At 42.9% G+C, this 22,432-nt stretch overlaps 1 protein-coding gene across 8 annotated transcripts in view; it reads right to left on the bottom strand.

The window, feature by feature from the left end:
* Positions 1-21,040, bottom strand: part of PRDM5 (PR/SET domain 5) — a 268,026-nt gene extending 246,986 nt beyond the window's left edge. For 7 of the 8 annotated variants that reach the window (XM_060416677.1, XM_015096345.4, XM_060416678.1 and 4 more), the window contains exon 1: positions 20,749-21,040. In XM_060416677.1, the coding sequence (XP_060272660.1) occupies positions 20,749-20,841 (93 nt within the window). In that variant the 5' untranslated portion in view covers positions 20,842-21,040. Of the gene's footprint in view, positions 1-9,068; positions 14,933-19,355; positions 20,535-20,748 lie in introns of those variants that run through there. The other variant, XM_027970782.3, reaches the window with a different exon arrangement.
* Positions 21,041-22,432: the final 1,392 nt, after the last annotated feature.

Genomic DNA, 22,432 nt, shown 5'->3' with positions numbered 1-22,432 from the left:
CATGAAGAAACCGTAATTGAAAGAGACACATGTACCCCAACGTTCACGGCAGCACATCTTACAAGAGCTAGGACGTGGAAGCAGCCCGGAAGTCCACCAACGGATGAATGGATACGGACGCTGCGGTACATACGGACAAGAGAATACGACTCAGCTATAGAAAATAACTAATTCAAGTCAGTTCTAATGAGGCGGATGAACGTAGAGCCTATTACACAAAGTGAAGGAAGTCAGAGCAACACAAATACTGTATATTAAAGCATCCATGTGGAATCTAGAAATAGGGTACTGACGAAACTATCCGCAAGGCAGGAGTGCAGACCCAGCCACAGAGAACAGTGGAAAGAGACGAACTGAGAGCCCAGCGTGGAGATACGCACACTGCCATGTGTATGGACAGACAGCCCGGGAGAATTCGCTGTGCGACACAGAGCTCCACTCTGTTCTGTGACAACCCAGAGGGGCAGGGTGGGCTGGGAACTGGGGCGGGGGGGGGGGGCTCAGAGGGAGGGACATATGTGTGCCTGTGGCTGATTCGTGATGATGTGTGGCAGAGGCCAACACAACACTGTAGAGCAACTGTTCTCCAATAATTGTATTTTTTTGTATATTTTTCAAAACTGTACAATGATGATCTTTGGTAATTGTTAGTTACTCAAGTACAGTTATGTTTTATGAGTACTGTTCAACTGTCATCACCAAAAGAAAGATACTCAGACATGTTCTTTCTATGAAACGTTGTATGTATAAGCAATAAAAAAATTTTTTTACGAAATTAGATTAAGTAACACACCATTTTGTCAAAACTTAGGGGGGTGGCGGGCAGGCAGGAAGATAAACACATCTCCAACGCATCTCCACCCTCCAAGTAGGTGGAGGTTGGAGACAGCAGTGGGCGACAGCAAGGAGAAGAGGGAAGTAACCCAGAAATGAGCACCCTGTGGGGAAAATCATGTGTGTGGAGAAAACGGCTGAGCGCCAGCTATCAAATAAAAGTCACGTGCATCTGATTATGAAAGGGGAAGAGTAAGTAACTCATCAAATTAAGGTATGAGTTGCACTTAATAAGACAGGGCAAAAGGATGAACAGTGACTTGGACAGCAAAAATAAGGAAAATTAAAATACAACAACAATAAAATGATGAGCATAAAGATGACAAGAATAAAAATTAGTTATATCAGTCATTACACTAAATATGAAGTTTAAAATCTCTTATTAAATGAAGAGATTATAAATCTGCATTTTGAAATATAACCTAAAAGATACAAAAAGATAAAGTAATAAAAAAAATTATTGAACTGGGTAGATAAAAATATACAGATAAAAGCAAAGAAAACAAAGGCAATGGTATATTAAGACAGTTCAATTAATGGCTGAAATCACCAAACAGAATAAAACAGAACATTATGTAATGATATACAGTGTATATATGAAGAACACAGAATAGTAAAAAACCTATAAAGCATAAAAATACGAGAAATGCAAGAAGAACCTGAGTGGGAGATTTTAAAATATTTTTCAAAACTGATAGATTTGTTAAGTAATAAAAACAGTAAGTAAGAATACATAGAAATGCCATTAATGTTAATTTTTTCAAAGTTCAATACTCATCAAGGATTCATTTCTACCATAAAAATAAGAAAAGTTGATTAACTATAAAATAATTACTTCTCTTGAGGAGAGCACTGGGTTATCTACGGCAAATCATGAGGAGGAGCTGCCCACTACCATACAAGCAAGAAATCAACGAACATTTTAAGTTTGCTAAACAATGCCATGTGAAACAGCTTGCCTGTGTTAGAACCACTGGCAGCCGCAGACCCAAGGGGAGCTCACATGCTTAGACTCCCTTCCAAGGACGTCCGCATATAAGGGAAACTGGGGGGCAGAAGGGAAGACAGAGCCACGTTCAGCGGTGCAGGCAAGTAAGAGAACAGCAGCTGCTACATAACACGCTGCACCCTGCATCTCCCACCCTGACCTTTCCGCCCTGCAAGAAGAAAAGCAGCACACTCTGCCACCTCCAAGACACAAGTAAAGACCCACTGCCACTGAAGGAGCGGCAGGAGGCTCAGGAAGCTGTACCACAACCCTCAGAGGATTCCTCCCATCGGGTGAGGGACAGGAAGCACTCTCCCACAAAACATCAACCACTGACGCAAGACAAACGTCTGGCTCTCATGGGAAAGAGAGATAGGAACACTATGGAAATTCAACTCCCAGAGCTCAGGCTGATAAACCAACCCTAGATAGAGTGAAGCTGAACCAAGACAGAGAGCAGAGAGCTCAAATAACAACACAGTAGTTCTACTACAGGGGAAGGGCAGAGCGTGCAGCTGGGTGAGAGGACCCCTCTATGGTGTAGGCACTCAGGGACAGAAGAAAACGGAGGCAGCTACAGACACTGAGAAAAACCTGGAGCACCGCCCAAGCCACAGTGCAGCCTAGAAGAGCCCGGAGCCTGGGGCTCACTGAGAGAAAGCAGGCCTGCCTGACCTCCTACCAGCCTGACTGAGGCAGCCACAGACACTGAGACCCGGAGCACCGCCCGAGCCACAAGGCAACGGAAGCCTGTGGGTCGCTGAAAGAAACAAAAACAGCATAACGCAAACCCACCTTATCTCCTATCCAGACTGATCCAAACTCCTCCACTAATAACCGGAACAAACAAAAGCATATATTTCAAAGCACAAATACTATTTACTATACTCTTGATTGTTTCGCACGACACTGGCATTCAAAAAAAAACATTAAGAACATACAAGGAAGCAAAATCTTCAACAAAATTCTAGCAAACAGACTCCGACAACACATCAAAAGGATCATACAACATGATCAAGTGGGATTTATCTCAGGGATGCAAGGATTCTTCAGTATATGCAAACCAATCAATGTGATACACCATATCAACAAACTGAAAGATAAAAACCATATGATCATCTCAACAGATGCAGAAAAAGCTTCTGACAAAATTCAGCACCCATTTATGATGTAAAAAACTCTCCAGAAAGTACGCATAGAAGGAACCCACCTCAAATAATAAAGCCATATACAACAAACCCACAGCCAATATTATTCTCAGTGGTGAAAACGGAAAGCATTTCCTCTACAATCAGGAACAAGACAAGGGTGCCCACTCTTGCCACAATTATTCAACGTAATTTTGGAAGTCCTAGCCACAACAATCAGAAGAAAAAAGAAATAAAAGGAATCCAGATCAGAAAAGAAGTAACAAAATCCTTACTAGATGCAGGTAACATGATACTATACATAGAAAACCCTAAGGATTCCACCAGAAAATTACTAGAGCTAATCAACTAATATAGCAAAGCCACAGGATATAAAATTAACATATAGAAATCCTTTGCACTCCTATACACTAATAATGAAAAATGAGAAAGAGAAGTTAAGGGAACAATCCCCTTCACCACTGAAATATAAAGAATAAAACACCTACGGATTAATCTACCTAAAGAGACAAAAGACCTGTATGCAGAAAACTATAACATTTTCGGATTGGAACAATCAATATTGTGAAAATGACTACACTATCCAAAGTAATCTACAGATTCAAAGGAATCCCTATGAAACTACCAATGGTATTTTTCACAGAATAAGAACAAAAAAATTCCACAATTTATATGGAAACACAAAAGACCCCAAATAGCCAAAGCAATCTTAAAAAAGAATGGAGCTGGAGGAATCAACCTTCCTGACTTCAGACTATCCTACAAAGCTACAGTCGTTAAGACAGTATGGTATTGGCACAAAAACAGAAATATAGACAAATGGAACAAGGCAGAAAACCCAGAGATAAACCCACACACTTATGGGCACCTTATCTTTGACAAAGGAGGCAAGAATAAAAGAAAACAGCCTCTTCAATAAGTGGTGCTAGGATTTTTGGACAGCTACATGCAAAAGAATGAAACTAGAGCACTTTCTAACACCATATACAAAAATAAATTCAAAATGGACTAAAGATTTAAATGTGAGGCCAGGAACTATACATTTAAATGTAAGGCCAGGAACTATAAAGCTCTTAGAGGAAAACATAGGTGGTACACTTTTTGATATACATCACAGCAAGATACTTCTTGACCCACCTCCTAGAATAATGGAAATAAAAACAAAAGTAAATAAATGGGATTTAATTAAATTAAAAGCTTTGCATAGCAAAAGGAAACAAAAAACAAGATTAAAAGACATCCCTCAATGGGAGAAAATAATTGCACACAATAACAAAGGATTAATTTCCAAACTATACACGCAGCTCATGCAACTCAATACCAGAAAAACAAACAATTCAATCAAAGAATGGGCAGAAGACCTAAACAGGCATTTCCCCAGAGAAGACATATAGACGGCCAACAAACACGTGGAAAGATGATCAAGATCACTCAGTATTAGAGAAATGCAAATCAAAACTATCATCACAGTCAGAATGACCATTATTAAAAATCTACAAACAATAAATGCTGGCAAAGATGTGGAGAAAAGGGAACCTTCTTGCACCACTGGTGGGAATGCAAACTGATCCACTGTGGAGAACAGTACGGAGATCCCTTAAAAAACTAGGAATAGAACTACCATATGACCCAACAATCCCACTACTGGGCATACACACTGAGAAAACCGTAACAGAAAGAGACACATGTAGCCCAACGTTCACTGCAGTTCTTTTTACAATAGCTAGGACATACAAGAGGGCTCTCGAGAGTTCCTTGGACCGCAAGGAGATCAAACCAGTCAATCTTAGAGGAAATCAGTCATGAATGTTCACTGGAAGGACTGATGCTGAAGCTGAAGCTCCAATACTTTGGCCACTTGATGTGAAGCACTGACTCACTGGAAAGGACCCTTGTGCTGGGAAAGATTGAGGGCAGGAGGAGAAGGGGATGACAGAGGATGAGATGCTTGGATGGCATCACCAACTCGATGGACATGAGTTTGAGTAAGCTCTGGGAGTTGGTGATGGACAAGGAAGCCAGGCGTGTCGCAGTCCATGGGGTCACAACAAGTCGGACACGACTGAGCAACTGAACTGAGGACATGGAAGCAACCTAAATGTCCATCAACAGGTGAATGGATACAGACTCTGTGGTACATATATACAATGGAATATTACTCAGCTACAAAAAATGAATGCATCAGTCAGTTCTAATGAGGTGGATGAACCTAGAGTCTATTATACAGAGCGAAGTAAATCAGAAAGAGAAAGCCCAATATCGTATATTAAAGCACGTATATGGAAAGACGGTACTGATGAACCTATATGCAGGGCAGCAATGGAGATGAAGACATAGAACACAGGCTTGGGGACACACGAAGGGGAAGGAGCGCGTGGGACGACTTGAGAGAACAGCACTGAAACATATACATCACCGTATGTAAAACAGATGACCTGGGAGAGTTCAATGCAGGAAGCCAGTGCTCTGGGACAACTTAGAGGGACGGGGTGGGGAGGGAGGGGTGTGTGTGCGGGGGCTGGGGTCCAGGATGGGGGGGGAAACACATGTGTATCTAAGGCTGATTCACGTTGACGTATGGCAAAAAATATCACAATACTGTAAAATAATTTTCCTCCAATTAAAATAAATTAATTTAAAAAAAAAGAATAGCATGGAAACATAATTACCATATGTAAAATAGACAGCAAGTGGGACTTTGCTCCGTGACACACGGCGCTCAAACCAGGGCTTTGGGACCACCAAGAGGAGTGGAATAGGGTGGCAGGTGGGAGGGAGGTTCAGGAAGGAGGGGACGCGTATACTTGGGCATGGTTCATGCTGCGGTATAGCAGAGGCCAACACAATGCTGCAAAGCAATTATCCTTCAATAAAAAAAAGAGAGCAAAGGAAAAAAACATACAAGGAAGCAAAGAGAAAAAATACAGCCTATCGTGAAGAAACAGAGTAAGCGGCAGAATCAGATGCAGAAATGACACGGACATTAGAACTATCAGACAAGCACTTTGACACTGGTTATGCTTAATTTGTTAAAGAATCTACTAGAAAAGGCAGATAACACGCAAGAATATAGTAGATTTCAACTAAGACATGGAAACTACAAAAGGGAATCCAGTGGAAATGCTAGAAATGAAAAACATGGTTTCAAACATGAATTCCTTTGACAGAATCACCAGGCAACCTGACACACTGAGAAAAGCAGCAATAAACTTGAAGGCGACAGAGACTATCTATTAAAATGACACAAGTGGGAAAATGGGAAAAACAAAGCAGAACACAGTATGTAAGTGCTGCGAGACAATATCGCCAACTGGTCTGACATGCATGTAACTGGAGCCCCATAAGAAGAAAGGAAGTTTGGGCCAGAAGTAATATTTGAAGAGAAAATGGCTAAGAATCTTCCAAAAATGATAAAAGACACCAAACTACACATAAAAGAAGCAAGTTTTTTTTTTTTTAAACACATCATATTCAAACTGCTAAAAGCCAAAGAAAATTAGAAAAATCTTGAAAAGTAGAAGGGGAAAAAAGAATGTGTGAAGAACGTAACACTTATATGCCATAACCTCTGGAAAGCAAACTCTCCAAAAATGTTGTAAGTCAAAAAAAGAAGTACTTATCGTCAATATAATGAGAAAGAAAAAAAGCCTGTCAATCTGGAGAAGGTACCTTTCAAACACAAATGCAATACTTTTTTCAGAAAACAAAAAATGAGAAAACTCATTGCCATTAGACTTGTGATACAAAAAATGTTCAAAGGATATGGTTCTCACATAAGGAATGTGATACCACACAAAAACTAATTCAAAACAAAGAAATGATGAGCTCCAGAAACCAAAATAAACATAAATAACACAATACGTCTTATTTTTTAATTGCTCTAAAAGATAATTGATGGTATAAAGGGAAAAGAGTAAAAGTGTACTGTAAGGTTTGTGACACATGAAACAGACGAAAATGATGTTACAAAGCATGGGAAGGAGGAACTGGTGCAACAGCTGTTATCTCACTGCCTGTTTGATGCCTGTTATCTAATAAACTTGTCAAAATCAATATGCCTTAAACCAAATTCCAGATCTTCCCCCTTCAAATCTGCTCCACCAAAATCTTCCTCATCTCAGTTGCTGGCTGACAATCCAATCTTCCCAATTTTTCAGGCTAAAATCCTTGGAATCATGTTTGATCCTTACCTTTCTTCCACTTACCTCATCAGCACATTCTGTCTTCAAACTACACTTCCAACATCACCACCATCTTGGTCTAAACCACCATCACCTCTCACATGGATTACTGCACAAGAATCCTAACAAGTCTCCTAGTTTACTCTGAGGCTAACTATTCTCAACACAGCAGTCAAAGCGATCCTTGATAAACTCAAGTCAGATCACGTCCCTCCTTGACCTAAAACTCTGCCGCGGCTTCCTATTCCACTCAAAGTAGAGCCGACGGCTTCACAGTAGCCTGAAAGGCCCTTCACGGTCTCTCTTGCCTCTTCTCTTAGTGCACAGCCCCCCAACAAGACCATTCCAGCCTCACTGCTCTCCTTATTCCCTGAACACAGCACGCAAACTCTCATCTTGGGGCCTTTGCTCTAACTGCTGCCTTTCTTCCTCTGGCAATGTTTAGCTCCTTCCCTCCCATCCTTTAAGTCACTGCCTGTATTTCCCCCGCTTAGTGAGGATTACCTGGACCAATCACCTATTTAGATTAACATCCAATCACACACCCACACACTCTGCCAAGTCAACAATACCCAGCTCTACTTTTTCTTTTTTTCTGAAGGACTTTCAACATTTTAGCACAGTATAAAATGTTTCTAATTTTTCATTGTCAATTTTCTGTCCTAGCTCCTGTCACTAAAAAGCAAGCTAAGCAAGAGCCAGAATTTCTATTTTGTTTACTACTGCATTCCAAATAGCTGGTACAGATCTTGGCAATAAACATTTCTTGAATAATTGTATAAAGCAAGCCCCAAACAAATGAAAATTACATCATATCCCCCTTATAGAATATGTGATTAAAAATATTAGAGCCAAAGTACATTACTTAGAGGGATCTCTGTAAGTGACTGCTGAAATAGTAGATGATGAAATGAGTTTACTCTTTTCTCGTTTTTGTAAAGTAACTTTATGAAAGAGTGTATAGTTATGTGTCTACACTAATGGAAATGAGCATGGATACAGCATTTTATCAGTATGCAGAAAAATAATTTTCGGTCTTTTTTTTATGCAAAAGGTATATGGAAAGATCTGAGTTCAGACTCTGATTGATTCCCTTCTTGGGCTATAACCTTCCTCACAATCGGTTTCCTCATCTATAAAACAAGGACAATAACGGCCACCTTGCAGACTTATTGGAGGGCTTAACTGCAGACCACGGGACACCTCTAGTGACTGCTTCTGTCTCTCTCCTTCTGTCTCTGGCCACTGCCCCAGGGCCTAACAACTGCAGTTGCTCAATAAACATTTGCTGAATTAACTGAAGCTGTTACAGTCACAAAAACCAACCAAATCTGAATCTGTAATGACACCAAGAAATACAAGCCTTCAGTCATCTGTAGAGGGTCAACGTGTGAACACAGAAGAGAGACAGCACGGAGGGCAGGCGCCAGTGGCGACTACCTGATCAGTTTTCACCAGCCACCAGGAACCATAAGCAAGCATCTACCCGCAGAATTTTAGCTGGGGCACAAAGACCCCTTAGGACTTCCTCACAAGAGTCACCTTCTAAGCTGATCAACAAAACACCTTATTCCACAAAACCTACTTTTATTAACATTTATGTAGAGAGTTTTCCTCTGCGCTTTCACTTACTTTACTTTTGCGGACCACCCAGATAATGGGTGCTTTCCTCTTTCCCATGTTTTTCTAACCCTACACAACGTGCCTGTTTTTGTTTATTTTCAGCTTCCTGTATTTTCACAAATTCAAGATTTAAATATCAGAGATTTTTCTCTTTGGATTTTACCTTACCAAAAGTCTCCACTACAAAGCCCTCAAAGAGAACCAAGGTGCCTGCCTTGCACGAGAGAGATGGCACTGCAGCAGCAGCAGGAGCCTGAGGCAGCGGCGGGCGGCAGGACTCCAGGCAAAGCTCACCTCGGCGTCAGCGCCTTCATCTGTCAGGTGAGCGTGTGCGACCTGGATTCCCTCGGACATCCTTCTCAGCCCATCACTGAGAGAGTGATCAGCATCTGTTCTTCCTCCCAACTTACACGCGCTCCCTTCCTCTATAGGAGAGCCACTCACTCAGGTGTTACTGCGCGAATGCCAACCTTGTTGACCTCTGTCAGAATCAACACTGAACACAAGGCAGAACAGTCGTCAGTATGGCAGATGTGTAATGCGGACATTTCACCGGGACCAGTAGTTGAGGGTTAATTCACTGCAAAATGATTTCTATGACACAGACAAGAAGAATTACACTTTGGAGCTATGGCAGAGTGTATAATGTGTGTGTGTGCTAAGCCATTTCAGTCATGCCTGACTTTTTGAAACTGTAGCCCACTAGGCTCCTCTGTCCATGGGACTCTCCAGGCAAGAATACTGGAGTGGGTTGCCATTTCCTCCTCCAGAGGATCTTCCGGACCCAGGGATCGAACCCAGGTCTCCTGCATTGGCAGATGGGATTCTCTACCACCGAGCCACCTGGGAAGCCCATGTAGCCTCTAGAAAACTGCAAAACTCAAGGAAATAAACTCTCTCTTTGGAGCCAGAAGGAACCAGCCCTGACCACCCCGTTTAGATTTATATTGTCCAGAACAGAAAAGAATAAATTTCTCTTGTTTTAAGCCAGACAGTTTGCCACAGTAGCAACAGGAAACTAACACCGTACCTCAGGGCTATCACAACAGACGCAGTTCCACCTGTGGAACCTGTATTTGTTCACAAGAAGAGCGAAGTTTACCTCTGTTAGTACATTTTACTCTTCTCTCAACCCTATGAAGTAGACATTGTTACTGTACCCATTCTCAGATGAAGAAATTGAGGCCAAAAGCTGTTGGCCAGTGTGACTCGTTAAGTATTGCCTGGGAGACAGAGTAAATGGTGGACCCATGACACCAATTTCAGTGAGTCTGACCCGACTTTGTGCTCTTAATCAGTCTGGAGTTGAATGGTTTGTAGATAGAATTACTAAAAGTAAGACTGAAGCAGTCCTTTAAAGATCAGACCTCCTGACACACCTTATTTCAGACTGAGGAAGTTGGGAGACTGCCCTGGGGTTCATGGGCACAGGAGGCCACTCAATAACCCCGTGGGCATAAGAGCAGTGATGAGAGGGAAGCAAGCCAGGAACTGAGCTATCCCAGAGGGGGCAATTCACTGCGGCTACTGTGTACCAAGTTAAGGAGACCTCAGCCTCACCAATGCTCTTAACTGCTTCTACCAGAATTAGGGGCCAAATATGAGAAAGATACTATACTCACTTCATTTATATTAAGTCATTTTCCTTTTTTGCTTTTCTTTAGCTTTCCTTTCAGTCTTTAGTTCTTTTTAGAAATACAAACCCCGCTCAGCTATACTAAGGGCATGCAAGTTAATGAGCTTCTACATATAAAGGAAAACATGTCAGAAGATAAGGTCAGGCAGGCTTTAGCCTGCTAATGAAGAAGGAATTGGAAAGGAGAAAAAAATTTAAAGTCTACATTAGGACAACTGAAAATTTTGACAAGAAGTAATCACTGAGGAAATATGTAATCTATAAACTGGGGATGATAGTAAACCCTTGAAGACTGTCACACAACAAAGTAACAATGCAAGTGCATAGCAAACAAAAAAAAAGCAGAATTCAAAACGTCTGATCGTGTGTGACAGTCCCAGGCGGGCCTACAGGCTCCAGGGTACAAGGTGATGCTTCAGTGGAAACGTTTAACAACTTCCTCAGTCTGAAATAAGGTATGTCACGAGGTCTAACCTTTAAAAGACTGTTTCCATCTTATTTTCAGTAATTCTACCTACAAATCATTCAACTCCAAACTGACTTGAGAGCACAAAATCTGGTCAGATTCACTGAAATTAGTATCATGGGTCCACCATTTACTCTGTCGCCCAGGCAATACTTAACCAGTCACACTGGCCAACCACTGGCCTCAATTTCTTCATCTGAGAATGGGTACAGTAACAATATCTACTTCATAGGGTTGAGAGAGAGTAAAACGTACTAACACAGCCAAACTTAAAGTTCTTAATAAAAAAACAATAATATGTGACCCTATAAATTCAACTCCATAAGGCTTTCTTTGATTTCCCCAGCACTCTCTGATGACTTACTCTAACGACCGAGGTTTCTCCCTCTTACCTATTTAATTAATTTTTTATTGAAGAATAATTGCTTTACAGAATTTTGCTGCTTGCTGTCAAACCTCAACATTTTACATATAGTAAGTTTCCGTGTTACTCTTTCCATACATCTCACCCTCTCCTCCCCCACCCATGTCCATAGTCTATCCTCTATGTCTGTTTCTCCATTGCTGCCCTGTAAATAAATTCTTCGGTACCATTTTTCTAGATTCCGTATGTATGTGCTAGAATATGGTATTTATCTTTTTTCTGATGAATAGGTTTTAGGTTCATCCACCTCATTAGAACTGACTCAAATGCATTCCTTTTATGGCTGCATAATATTCCATTGTGTATATATACCACAACCCTTTCTTTATCTATTCATCTGTCGATGGACATCTAGGTTGCTCCCACGTTCTAGCTATTGTAAATAGTGCAGCAATGAACAAGGGCATACACGTGTCTTTTCCAATTTTGGTTTCCTCAGGGTATATGCCTCAAAGAAGGCAATGGCACCCCATTCCAGTAGTCTTGCCTGGAAAATCCCATGGGCAGAGGAGCCTGGTGGGCTGCAATCCATGGGGTCGCTAAGAATCTGACACGACTAAGCAACTTCCCTTTCACTTTTCACTTTCATGCATTGGAGAAGGAAATGGCAACCCACTCCAGTGTTCTTGCCTGGAGAATCCCAGGGACAGGGGAGCATGGTGGGCTTCCACCTATGGGGTCACACAGAGTCAGACACGACTCAAGCAACTTAGCAGCAGCAGCAGCAGCAGCAGCAGCAGCAGCAGCAGCAGGGTGTATGCATAGGAGTTGGATTGCTGGGTCATTCAGTGGTTTTATTCCTAGTTTTTAAGGAATCTCCATACCCTCTTCCATAGTGGCTGTATCAGTTTACATTCCCACCAACAGTGCAAGAGTGTTCCCTTTTCCCCACACCCTTTCCAGCATTTATTGTTTGTAGACTTTTTGATGAGGGTCATTCTCACCAGTGAGGGGTGGTACCTCATTGTAGTTTTGATTTGCATTTCTCAAATAATGAGCAATGTTGAGCTTCTTTCCATGTGTTTCTAACCATCTGTATGCCTTCTTTGCAGAAATGTCTGTTTAGGTCTTTCTCCCATTTTTTGATTGGGTTGTTTTTCTGGTATTGAGTTGTATGAGATGCTTGTATATTTTGGAAATTAAACCTTTGTCAGCTGTTTCATTTGCTATTATTTTCTTCCATTCTGACGGCTGTCTTTTCACCTTGCTTACAGTTTCCTTTGCTGTGCAAAAGCTTTTAATCAGGTCCCACTTCTTTACTTTTGTTATTTCTGTTACTCTAGGAAGTGGGTCATAGAGGATCTTGCTTTATGTCACTGAGTGTTCTGCCTATGTTTTCCTCTAAAAATTTTATAGTTTCTGGTTGTACATTTAGGCCCTTAATCCATTTTATCTTTGTGTATGGTGTTAGAAGGAGAAGGCAATGGGACCCCACTCCAGTATTCTTGCCTGGAAAATTCCATGGACAGAGGCGCCTGGTGGGCTACAGTCCATGGGGTCACGAAGAGTCACATACGACTGAGTGACTTCACTTTCACTTTTCACTTTCATGCATTGGAGAAGGAAATGGCAACCCACTCCAGTATTCTTGCCTGGAGAATTCCAGGGACGTAGGAGCCTGGTGGGCTGCCATCTATGAGGCCGCGCAGAGTCAGACACAACTGAAGCGACTTAGCAGCACCAGAAGCATGGTGTTAAGAAGTGTTCTTAAAAAAAAAAAAAAAAAAGAAGTGTTCTAATTTCATTCTTTTACATGTAGCTATCCAGTTTTCCCACTTCCATTTATTGAAGAGGCTATCTTTGCCCCATTGTATATTCTTGTCTCTTCTGTCATAAATAAGGCACCCCTAAGTGCATGGGTTTATCTCTGGGCATTCTATCTTGTTCCATTGGTATATATTTCTGTTTTTGTGCCAGTACCATACTGTCTTGATGACTGTAGCTTTGTAGTATAATCTGAAGTCAGGAAGCTTGATGCCTCCAGCTCCATTCTCCTTTTCCAGACTAAAAATTACTGTAAGTCTGTAAATTCTGTTGCCTAAAGCAGTGCCCAGCAAAATCAATCCATATAAACAGTGTAAATTTGGACATGCGATACATAAAAAATGCATTTTTTAAGATTCTATACTGTATTTCCATTTTCCCAACAAGGCTATAAGTCCCAGAGTATGGAAAAAGAAACTCTCTTTATCAATACTGCTTAGTGCACTGTCCTATTTTAATTCAATGCTTAGCCAGGGTTGGTTGCTTTTGATGAACTTTTACCAACATATTCTACAACTGAAAGTACCATTTCCAACATAGTAGACTTCACATGAGAGCAAATGGCACCAAGACAAGTTGGCACCAACTGGTCAAGCCAAAAACTGAGTCACCCTCGATTCTCCTTCAATAATGAGCCTCATTCAACCCACTGAAAGATTCTAGTTGGCTTTATTTTAACCTCTAAACAATACCTCGAAGCCAAACAATCTCCTCTATCCTCAGTTCAACCCTAGTGCAGGCTCACTTGCATATTTCCCTGCATATTCTTCTAGCTAGCTCAGCTTCTTCATGTTTCATGCAGATGTCACCTCCTCTGAGAGGTCTTCCCTCCCAGCATGCCTGAAGTAGGAGGCTCCACCTCTATTCACTCCCTAATGCATCATTCTGTTTTCAGGTTTCACTTAACACATGCTGTAATTATTTTGGAAACTTTCCCTTCTGTACCTGCTTACTGCCTCTCTTCCCACACAAGAAAACAAGCTCCAGGTGAACAAAGACCTTGCCCTTTCTGCCAACCTATATATCCTCAAGACCTAGCACAGTGCCTGCCACAACTGAAAGATTAAATGACTGGAAATCAGAACAGAAGAAAGGAAAATCAACAGCCTGCAACAAACCTCAAGGAAACAAAGACTGGTAGTGGTATATTTGCTACCCTAACCCTATGCATAAAATCACAGAATCTGAGAGCTCAAAGAAATATTATTTACCTTTCCACTTTTTGAGTACAAACACAGTATCAAACATACCACTCTCTGGTTAATCACATGATCTGACAATGGAAAATATAGTCATGATATAAAAAATGCATTGCAGTGAGCTGTTAACGTAACTTTTTATTGTATGTTTACTTACTATATTAGCTTTGAATACCTAACATTAACTTTAATCTGCATAGTAATTTAGAATTTTACATCTTTTTTGCAACATCAAAAGGTTCATGAGATTAACATTTCGCAAGCACTTAGAACAGGGTCTGACAAACTAACGTGTTAAATTTACTTTTTCTTATTACACTTTTCATTAGGAAACTGCAATGAGTACAGTGTGAATGAACTCAGGCCTCTTTTATCTACTCTAGGACTTTCCAACAGACTCACATCCATTCTTTCTCTCAAAAGCAGTAATGGCTCACATAGAAATATCTAACAAATGACCCTCTCTTCATTCAATCTCTAATTTCCATAATGGTAAGAAAAGGGGCTTTCCAGGTGGCTCAGTAGTAAAGAATATGCTTGCCAAGCAGGAGACACAGGTTCAATCCCTAGGTCTGGAAGATCTTCTGGAGAAGGAAATGGCAAGCCACTCCAGTATTCTTGCCTATTAGGCTTCTCTGTCCGTGGGGTGGCAAAAGAGTGGGACACGACCTAGCAAATAAACAACAAGAAAAGGAAAGGACATTCCATAATGGCCAAAAAAGATCATTTCTTCTTCTTCTTGTCATTTTATACACTTCATAGCAAAAAAAAAAGGGGGGGGTGGGGGGTACTGCAGCAGCAGTACCAAGCCTACAAAAACAAGACGATGCCAAGGAAAAAAGGAGGAGAACAAAGGTGGAACCAGGGTATTAGGTGACTTGGCTGCAGAGACCCCCTCCCCCACACTAGGAAACATGGCACAAAAAGGGATGGGTCTAGAAAAGGATTAAAGGATCCAACTGGTAAGGGAATTCCAGATCAGTGTGATGGATGCACTGCAAGCAGAAAGTCTAGCAAAATCCCCCAAGATCAGTACAGGTCTACAATAAGATTCTCTGCAATCAACACGTGACTTAAATTGCAAATTTTTAAAAAACAGCAATTATTATGCAAGCATCAGTTCAGTTCAGTTGCTCAGTCATTTCTGACTCTTTGTGACCCGATGGACTGCAGCACAGCAGGCCTCCCTGTCCATCACCAACTCCCAGAGTTTACTCAAACTCACGTCCATTGAGTCGGGGATGCCATCCAACCATTTATCCTCTGTCATACCCTTCTGCTCCTGCCTTCAATCTTCCCCAGCATCAGGGTCTTTACAAATGAGTCAGTTCTCACATCACATGGCCAAAGTATTGGGAGTTTCAGCTTCAACATTAGTCCTTCCAATGAATACTCAGGAATGATTTCCTTTAGGATGGACTAGTTGGATCTCCTTGCAGTTCAAGGGACTCTCAAGAGTCTTCTCCAACACCACAGTTCAAAAGCATCAATTCTTCAGCGCTGAGCTTTCTTTAGAGTCCAAGTCTCACATCCATACATGACTGCTGGAAAAACCATAACCAAAAGCCTCCTGATGAAAGTGAAAGGGATAGTGAAAAAGGTAGCTTAAAGCTCAACATTCAGAAAACTAAGATCAGGGCATCTGGTCCCATCACTTCATGGGAAATAGATGAGGAAACAGTGGAAACAGTGGCAGACTTCATTTTGGGGGGCTCAAAAATCACTGCAGATGGTGACTGCAGCCAAAAAATGAAAGACGCTTTCTCCTTGGAAGGAAAGTTATGACCAACCCAGATAGCATATTAAAAAGTAGAGATATTACTTTGCCAACAAAGGTCTATCTATTCAAGGTTATGGTTTTTCCAGTGGTCATGTATGGACGTGAGACTTGGACTATGAAGAAACCTGAGCACCAAAGAATTGATGCTTTTGAACTGTGGTGCTGGAGAAGACTCTTACAAGTCCCTTGGACTGCAAGGAGATCCAACCAGTCCATCCTAAAGGAGACCAGTCCTACGTGTTCATTGGAAGGACTGATGCTGAGGCTGAAACTCCAATACTTTGGCCACCATGCGAAGAGTTGACTCATGGAAAAGACCTTGATGCTGGGAGGAATTTGGGGCAGAAGGGTACAACAGAGGATGAGATGGCTGGATGGCATCTCCGACTCAATGCACATGAGTTTGGGTGAACTCTGGGAGCTGGTGATGGACAGGGAGGCCTGGCGTGCTACAATTCATGGGGTCGCAAAGAGTCGGACACGACTGAGCAACTGAACTGAACTGACTAGAGGAACCTTTGTTGGCAAAGGAATGTCTCTGCTTTTGAATATGCTGTCTAGGTTGGTAACAGATTTTCTTCCAAGGAGAAAGTGTCTTTTAATTTCATGGCTGTAGTCACCATCTGCAGTGATTCTGGAGCCCAAGAAAATAAAAGCCTGTCACTGTTTCCAGTGTTTCCTCATCTATTTCCCATGAAGTGATGGGACTGGATGCCATGATCTTAGTTTTCTGAATGTTGAGCTTTAAGCCAGCTTTTTCACTCTCCTCTTTCACTTTCATCAAGAAGCTCTTTAATTCTTCTTCGCTTTCTCCCATAAAAGTGGTGTCATCTGCATATCTGAGGTTATTGATATTTCTCCCGGCAATATTTCTCGTGATTCCAGCTTGTGCTTCATCCAGCCCAGTGTTTCTTATGATGTACTCTGCATATAAGTTAAATAAGCAGGGTGACAATATACAGCCTTGACATACTCCTTTCCGTATTTGGAACCAGTCTGTTGTTCCATGTCCAGTTCTAACTGTTGCTTCATGACCTGCATACAGATTTCTCAAGAGACAGGTCAGGTGGTCTGGTATTCCCATCGCTTGAAGAATTTTCCAGTCTGTGGTGATCCACACAGTCAAAGGCTTTGGCATAGTCAATAAAGCAGAAATAGATGTTTTTCTGGAACTCTCTTGCTTTTTCGATGATCCAGTGGATATTGGCAATTTGAACTCTGGTTCTCCTGCCTTTTCTAAAACCAGCTTGAACATATGGAATTTCACAGTTCACATATTGCTGAAGCCTGGCTTGGAGAATTTTGAGGATTACTTTATTAGTGTGTGAGCTGAGTCCAATTGTGTGGTAGTTTGAACATTCTTTGGCATTGCCTTTCTTTGGGACTGAAACAAACACTGAACTTTTCCAGTCCTGTGGCCACCGCTGAGTTTTCCAAATGTGCTGGCATATTGAGTGAAGCACTTTGACAGCACTGTCTTTCAGGATTTGAAATGGCTCCACTGGAATTCCATCACCTCCACTAGCTTTGTTCGTTGTGATGCTTCCTAAGGCCCACTTGACTTCACATTCCAGGATGTCTGGCTCTAGGTGAGTGATCACACCATCATGATTATCTTGGTCGTGAAGATCTTTTTTGTACAGTTCTTCTGTGTATTCTTGCCACCTCTTCTTAATATCTTCTGCTTCTCTTAGGTCCATACCATTTCTGTTCTTTATTGAGCCCATCTTTGCATGAAATGTTCCCTTGGTATCTCTAATTTTCCTGAAGAGATCTCTAGTCTTTGCCATTCTATTATTTTCCTCTATTTCTTTGCACTGATCACTGAGGAAGGCTTTCTTATCTCTCCTTGCTATTCTTTGGAACTCTGCATTCAAATGGGTATGCTGCTGCTGCTAAGTCACTTCAGTCGTGTCCAACTCTGTGCGACCCCATAGACGGCAGCCCACCAGGATCCCCCATCCCTGGGATTCTCCAGGCAGGAATACTGAAGTGGGTTGCCATTTCCTTCTCCAATCAAATGGGTATATCTTTCCTTTTATCCTTTGTTTTTCGCTTCTCTCCTTTCCACAGCTATTTGTAAGGCCTCCTGAGACAGCCATTTTGCTTTTTTGCATTTTTCTTGGGGATGGTCTTGATTCCTGTCTCCTGTACAATGTCACGAACCTCCGTCCATATGTTCTTTAGGCACTCTATCAGATCTAATCCCTTGATTCTACTTCTCACTTCCACTGTATAATCGTAAGGGATTTGATTTAGGTCATACCTGAATGGTCTAGTGGTTTTCCCTACTTCAATTTAAGTCTGAATTTGGCAATAATAACATGCAAGTATACATGTTATAAAAGTGTACTAAAACATCTATAACTTCCAACTTAAAAACCTAAAATGAGATTCCAAAATTTGTTCAGAATAAAGAACAAAAGACTTTGAAGTAAGATCCTGAATATAGCTGCTAAAATATTTTTTTTTCTCAGATCCTTTGAGATCTGAGGCCAGAGTTCCACCTAACATAAGGTAACCTGAAACATATTTAAGCATCAGGAAACTATACGCAAACAGGAAACTATACGCAAACAGGTAAGGGATGCACCGATATTCAGCTTTAGCTTTACAGCACAGCTAAAATCTGCCATTCAGCTTCAGTTTTAGACCTGTTTTTGGAAGGCAAGGAGCTGAAACCTACAAGGTCATTTTTGGCATCAATGAACTTGCCCATGATCAATTACCTTATGACTGACGATCTTGTGATCACAACTAAACTTTGTCACTAACAGTGTATCATTTGAACTTATTGCAAACATCTACAGATTCACTCGAAATACAGGTTAAGAATTCTAGTTATGACCTAGATGAAACCATGTGTTTTACATGTTGAAGTTACACAAACCAAGAAAACATAAGTATCTGTGAGTACTGCTGTAATATATAATTTTGGAAGCTGTTCACTCTACACCACAAAATAATTTAAAACTTCCAAATAAGTTAATTCTTGGAAAAATAATTTGGAATAAAAATATCAAAAGAACATATATCAGCCAGCTCTTTCTGGAAATCTTAGTAAAGCAAAATAAGAATAATTTAATAACTCTAATATTTCTACAATTTTAGTATATTACTAGATCCCTGGGTCAGGAAGATCCCCTGGAGAAAGAAATGGCAACCCACTCCAGTATTCTTGCCTGGAAAATCCCATGAAGAGAGGAGCCTGGTGGACTACACTCCATGGGGTCGCAAGAGTCGGACACGACTTAGCAACTAAACCACCACCATTAAACTAATGTTTAAGAACTATGCTTTTTAAGTACTTACATTCAGTCCTGAGACCTTCAAGAAAAATCCACTTGGGAATTTTCATTTCTTGTGAGAAAATTAAAAATAGAATCTCAATCTGTCAAAGAGCAGAAGTTTACCATTTTGGCAAAAACACCTATCCAGATAAAGCGCTGACACCTGCTTTTCACCTTGGAGCATTCTCCCACTCTCCTATTTAAAAGAGAAAATAGGGGGTTTATCACTCCCAATTTTACCCTGGGTGTTACTTACAGCCCCTGCTGTCAATGAAGGCCTTCTGAAGCACCTTCCTTCACCTGCTCCCACCTTCAGAGAATAAACATGCTCTCGCCCAAACCTCACCCCTAACAAAGTCGGGGAGACGGGTGCTGGGAAGCTGGCAGAAAAAGACCTGAAAACAACATGGGCTTTGGACCAAGAAGCAAGGGGTGGCAGCCTAACTCACTAACCCGGAAGGAAATTTAACCTCCAAGTCCTTCTGTTCTCTCCTCTCCTGCACGCAGATTAAGACTGTTCTCGCAGGAGTGTTATGCCAGTGAAGCTACCAACAGAGATAACAGCAAGTGTGGGCCCTGGCACCAAGTAGCTACTCAGTAAACGCTGGCTCTCACTGTCCTGCGCACTTCAGCGCTGCCTCCTCGGTTTCAGATGTTACCTATCCTCCGGAATGGCAGCTGTTAACAGTCTCAGCAGATACAAAGTCTTGGTATTTTCCCGTAATCTCTCCTAAGCGTTTGCTTTCAACCTCCAGCATTTCCAGTCCATTCCCTGACGAGAACTGCCATGTGCTGGTCCTACTCACGTGTCTCTAAACTTCTGGAAGGAGAGAGGGAGAAAAATCCAGAAAAACTGAGAGAAAGGGGCCGAGACTCATACATTATCTAGAAGGCACCTCCCAGAACTCACATTACACATTTTGAAAAGAGGGGAAGAACTGGGGATGCCAGAATGAGATGCTGAGGCCTGCGGTAACGCGGCGCTGCGGGCAGCGCCCCCACCCCCATCCCTCCCCACCGGGGAAGCGAGGCGTCTCTGGTCACATTTCCACATCCTGAAGCCAGAAAGGCGGCGGAGCTGCGAGCGCGCCCGAGAGACAGCCGCCCGCGCGTGCCTCTGCCAGCGCCAGGACAGAGCCCCCCGCCGGGGCCGAGGCGGAGGGGGCAGCATCCCGCCTCACTTCCTGCAGCGGAGGAAAGACATCTTGCCGCAGGGCGGCCGGCGGCGGAGCGCGCCCCGCCGCACCTACGTGGCGCCGCCGGCTCGCGAGGACTGGGGCTCGGAAGCCGCCCCGCCGGCCCGGCTCCCCGCGGGGCTCCCGCAGAGAGGCGACGCGCGCGGAGCCCGCGGGCGCGGTGAGGGGCGCGCGGCGCGGCGGGCGCGGGCGCGCGCGGGCCGCCGCCGGGTCACCCACCTTCCTCACGCGGCGGGCCGTGTAGAGCCCCATGCCGTCCTGAACGCGGGAGGACTTCAGGGAGAACCTGTCCGGCACGTACATGCCCAGCATGCTGCCGCCGCGCCGCCGCCGCCCTCAGCGCCGGCACCGGGGAATTGGGGTGCCGGGGCGGCGGGGAGAGGCCGGCGGGCAGGAGGAAGTGGAGCCTCCCTCCCAGAATCCCCACCTCCCGCCGACTCCAGGATCCCCCGCGGCCCGGCCCCTCCTCGCCCCGGGTCCGGCTCGGCCGCGAGCGGCGGAGGCCGCGGCTGCCACGGCGGGCGCGGGGGCGCGGGGACGCCGCGGGCGGACGCCGCGCGCTGATTGGCCCGAAGTTAGCGGCCCGCACCCGCGCGCGGCGCGGAGCCTCGAACCCGGAGGCCGGGGAGCCGAGCCGCCCGCGCGCGCGCTGCGCCCGGCTGGCGGGCGACGTGCCCGCCCTTCTCTGGCCTCTGGGGTTCGACTCTGAACTAGTGCTCCCAGTCGGGGGATTTTACACTCTTCGGCTGCAAAACTAAATGGGTCTTGACAGAGCTGGGGCCATCCTCCCAAACAACTTTACAAGTTTCAGACCGAAAGCATACTTACTGCCTAACTACTGAGAGCAGTCCCTGAGCTCTAGGAAGTTTCAGCCCTTTTACTTGTGAGGTCCGCATCTTTGGATTACTTCATGCTTATTTCAGAGGCTCAAACTCCTAGGGGACTAATAAATACGTTGATTAACGTTCAGAAACAAGAGGGTATACGCAGCCTGCAAGTAATCCATTTCAAGTTAACTCGAAATTTGTCGTGAACAATTGAAGTAATATTTAAATCCAGTAGAAATTAGTTCTCTTATGGTGTCCTAATCCCTGGGAATTTCTTACACTTCCAAAGATAAACTATCCCCGCGTCTTCTCCTCCTGGAAAATCACCAGACCAATTACAGATTTTCAGTCAAAATGTGAGATGGGGGAGATAAAAGGGAGTGACCAAACAATAGAATCTGGAATTTCGATCGTAAATTAACAAGTCTTCTTTTAGTGTTTTTAATAAAGTTAGTAGATACTGCAGTGGCATTCAGAATCTCAAAAGGATGTTTGTTTCTTCAGGAGGAACTGGAACCTCTCTTCTCATTTCTCTGGGTATTCTTGATCATTTTCCACACTGGGTTCTTTTCTCGGAAAGTATTTGATGTTCTCAATAAATATTGTTTCTTATAAACCGATAAAATAATAACAATTTTGACAAAATTAAAAGGCACACTGTTAAGAAAAACTCATCTGAACACATTTTAAAAATCTTATTGGCTTTATTCAACCATTCATGAGTTAGACAACATCCACTGTGACTGAAAGAAAGGAGCTCCGAGGACCTATACAAAATGAAAGGCTTTTATAAGCAGGAGGGCTTAGGAAAAACAAAGTCGTACCAGGCAGAAAACGGATTGACTGTTGAAAGGTATCTTTCTTTTAGGGGATGGTGGGGGTCTATTAGGCATATCACCTAAACTAAGGCTGATCAAGCACCTACCTATTGGCTGGCCAAAGCTCCCATTTTCTAGGAGAGCCAAAATTTGGGATTGTCTCAGTTTTGATGGAGAATTTAGTATAAGGAACTCAATTTGGGGCCTGTTGCCATGTTTTTAGCAACACAGGTAGAAATGATTCCTGTCTTCTAGGCT

This window comes from Ovis aries, chromosome 6 (genome assembly GCF_016772045.2).
Source record: "Ovis aries strain OAR_USU_Benz2616 breed Rambouillet chromosome 6, ARS-UI_Ramb_v3.0, whole genome shotgun sequence".
Lineage (NCBI taxonomy): Eukaryota > Metazoa > Chordata > Mammalia > Artiodactyla > Bovidae > Ovis > Ovis aries.
The sequence above is the reverse complement of the archived record's forward strand: the minus strand, read 5'-3'. Positions and strand labels throughout refer to the sequence as shown.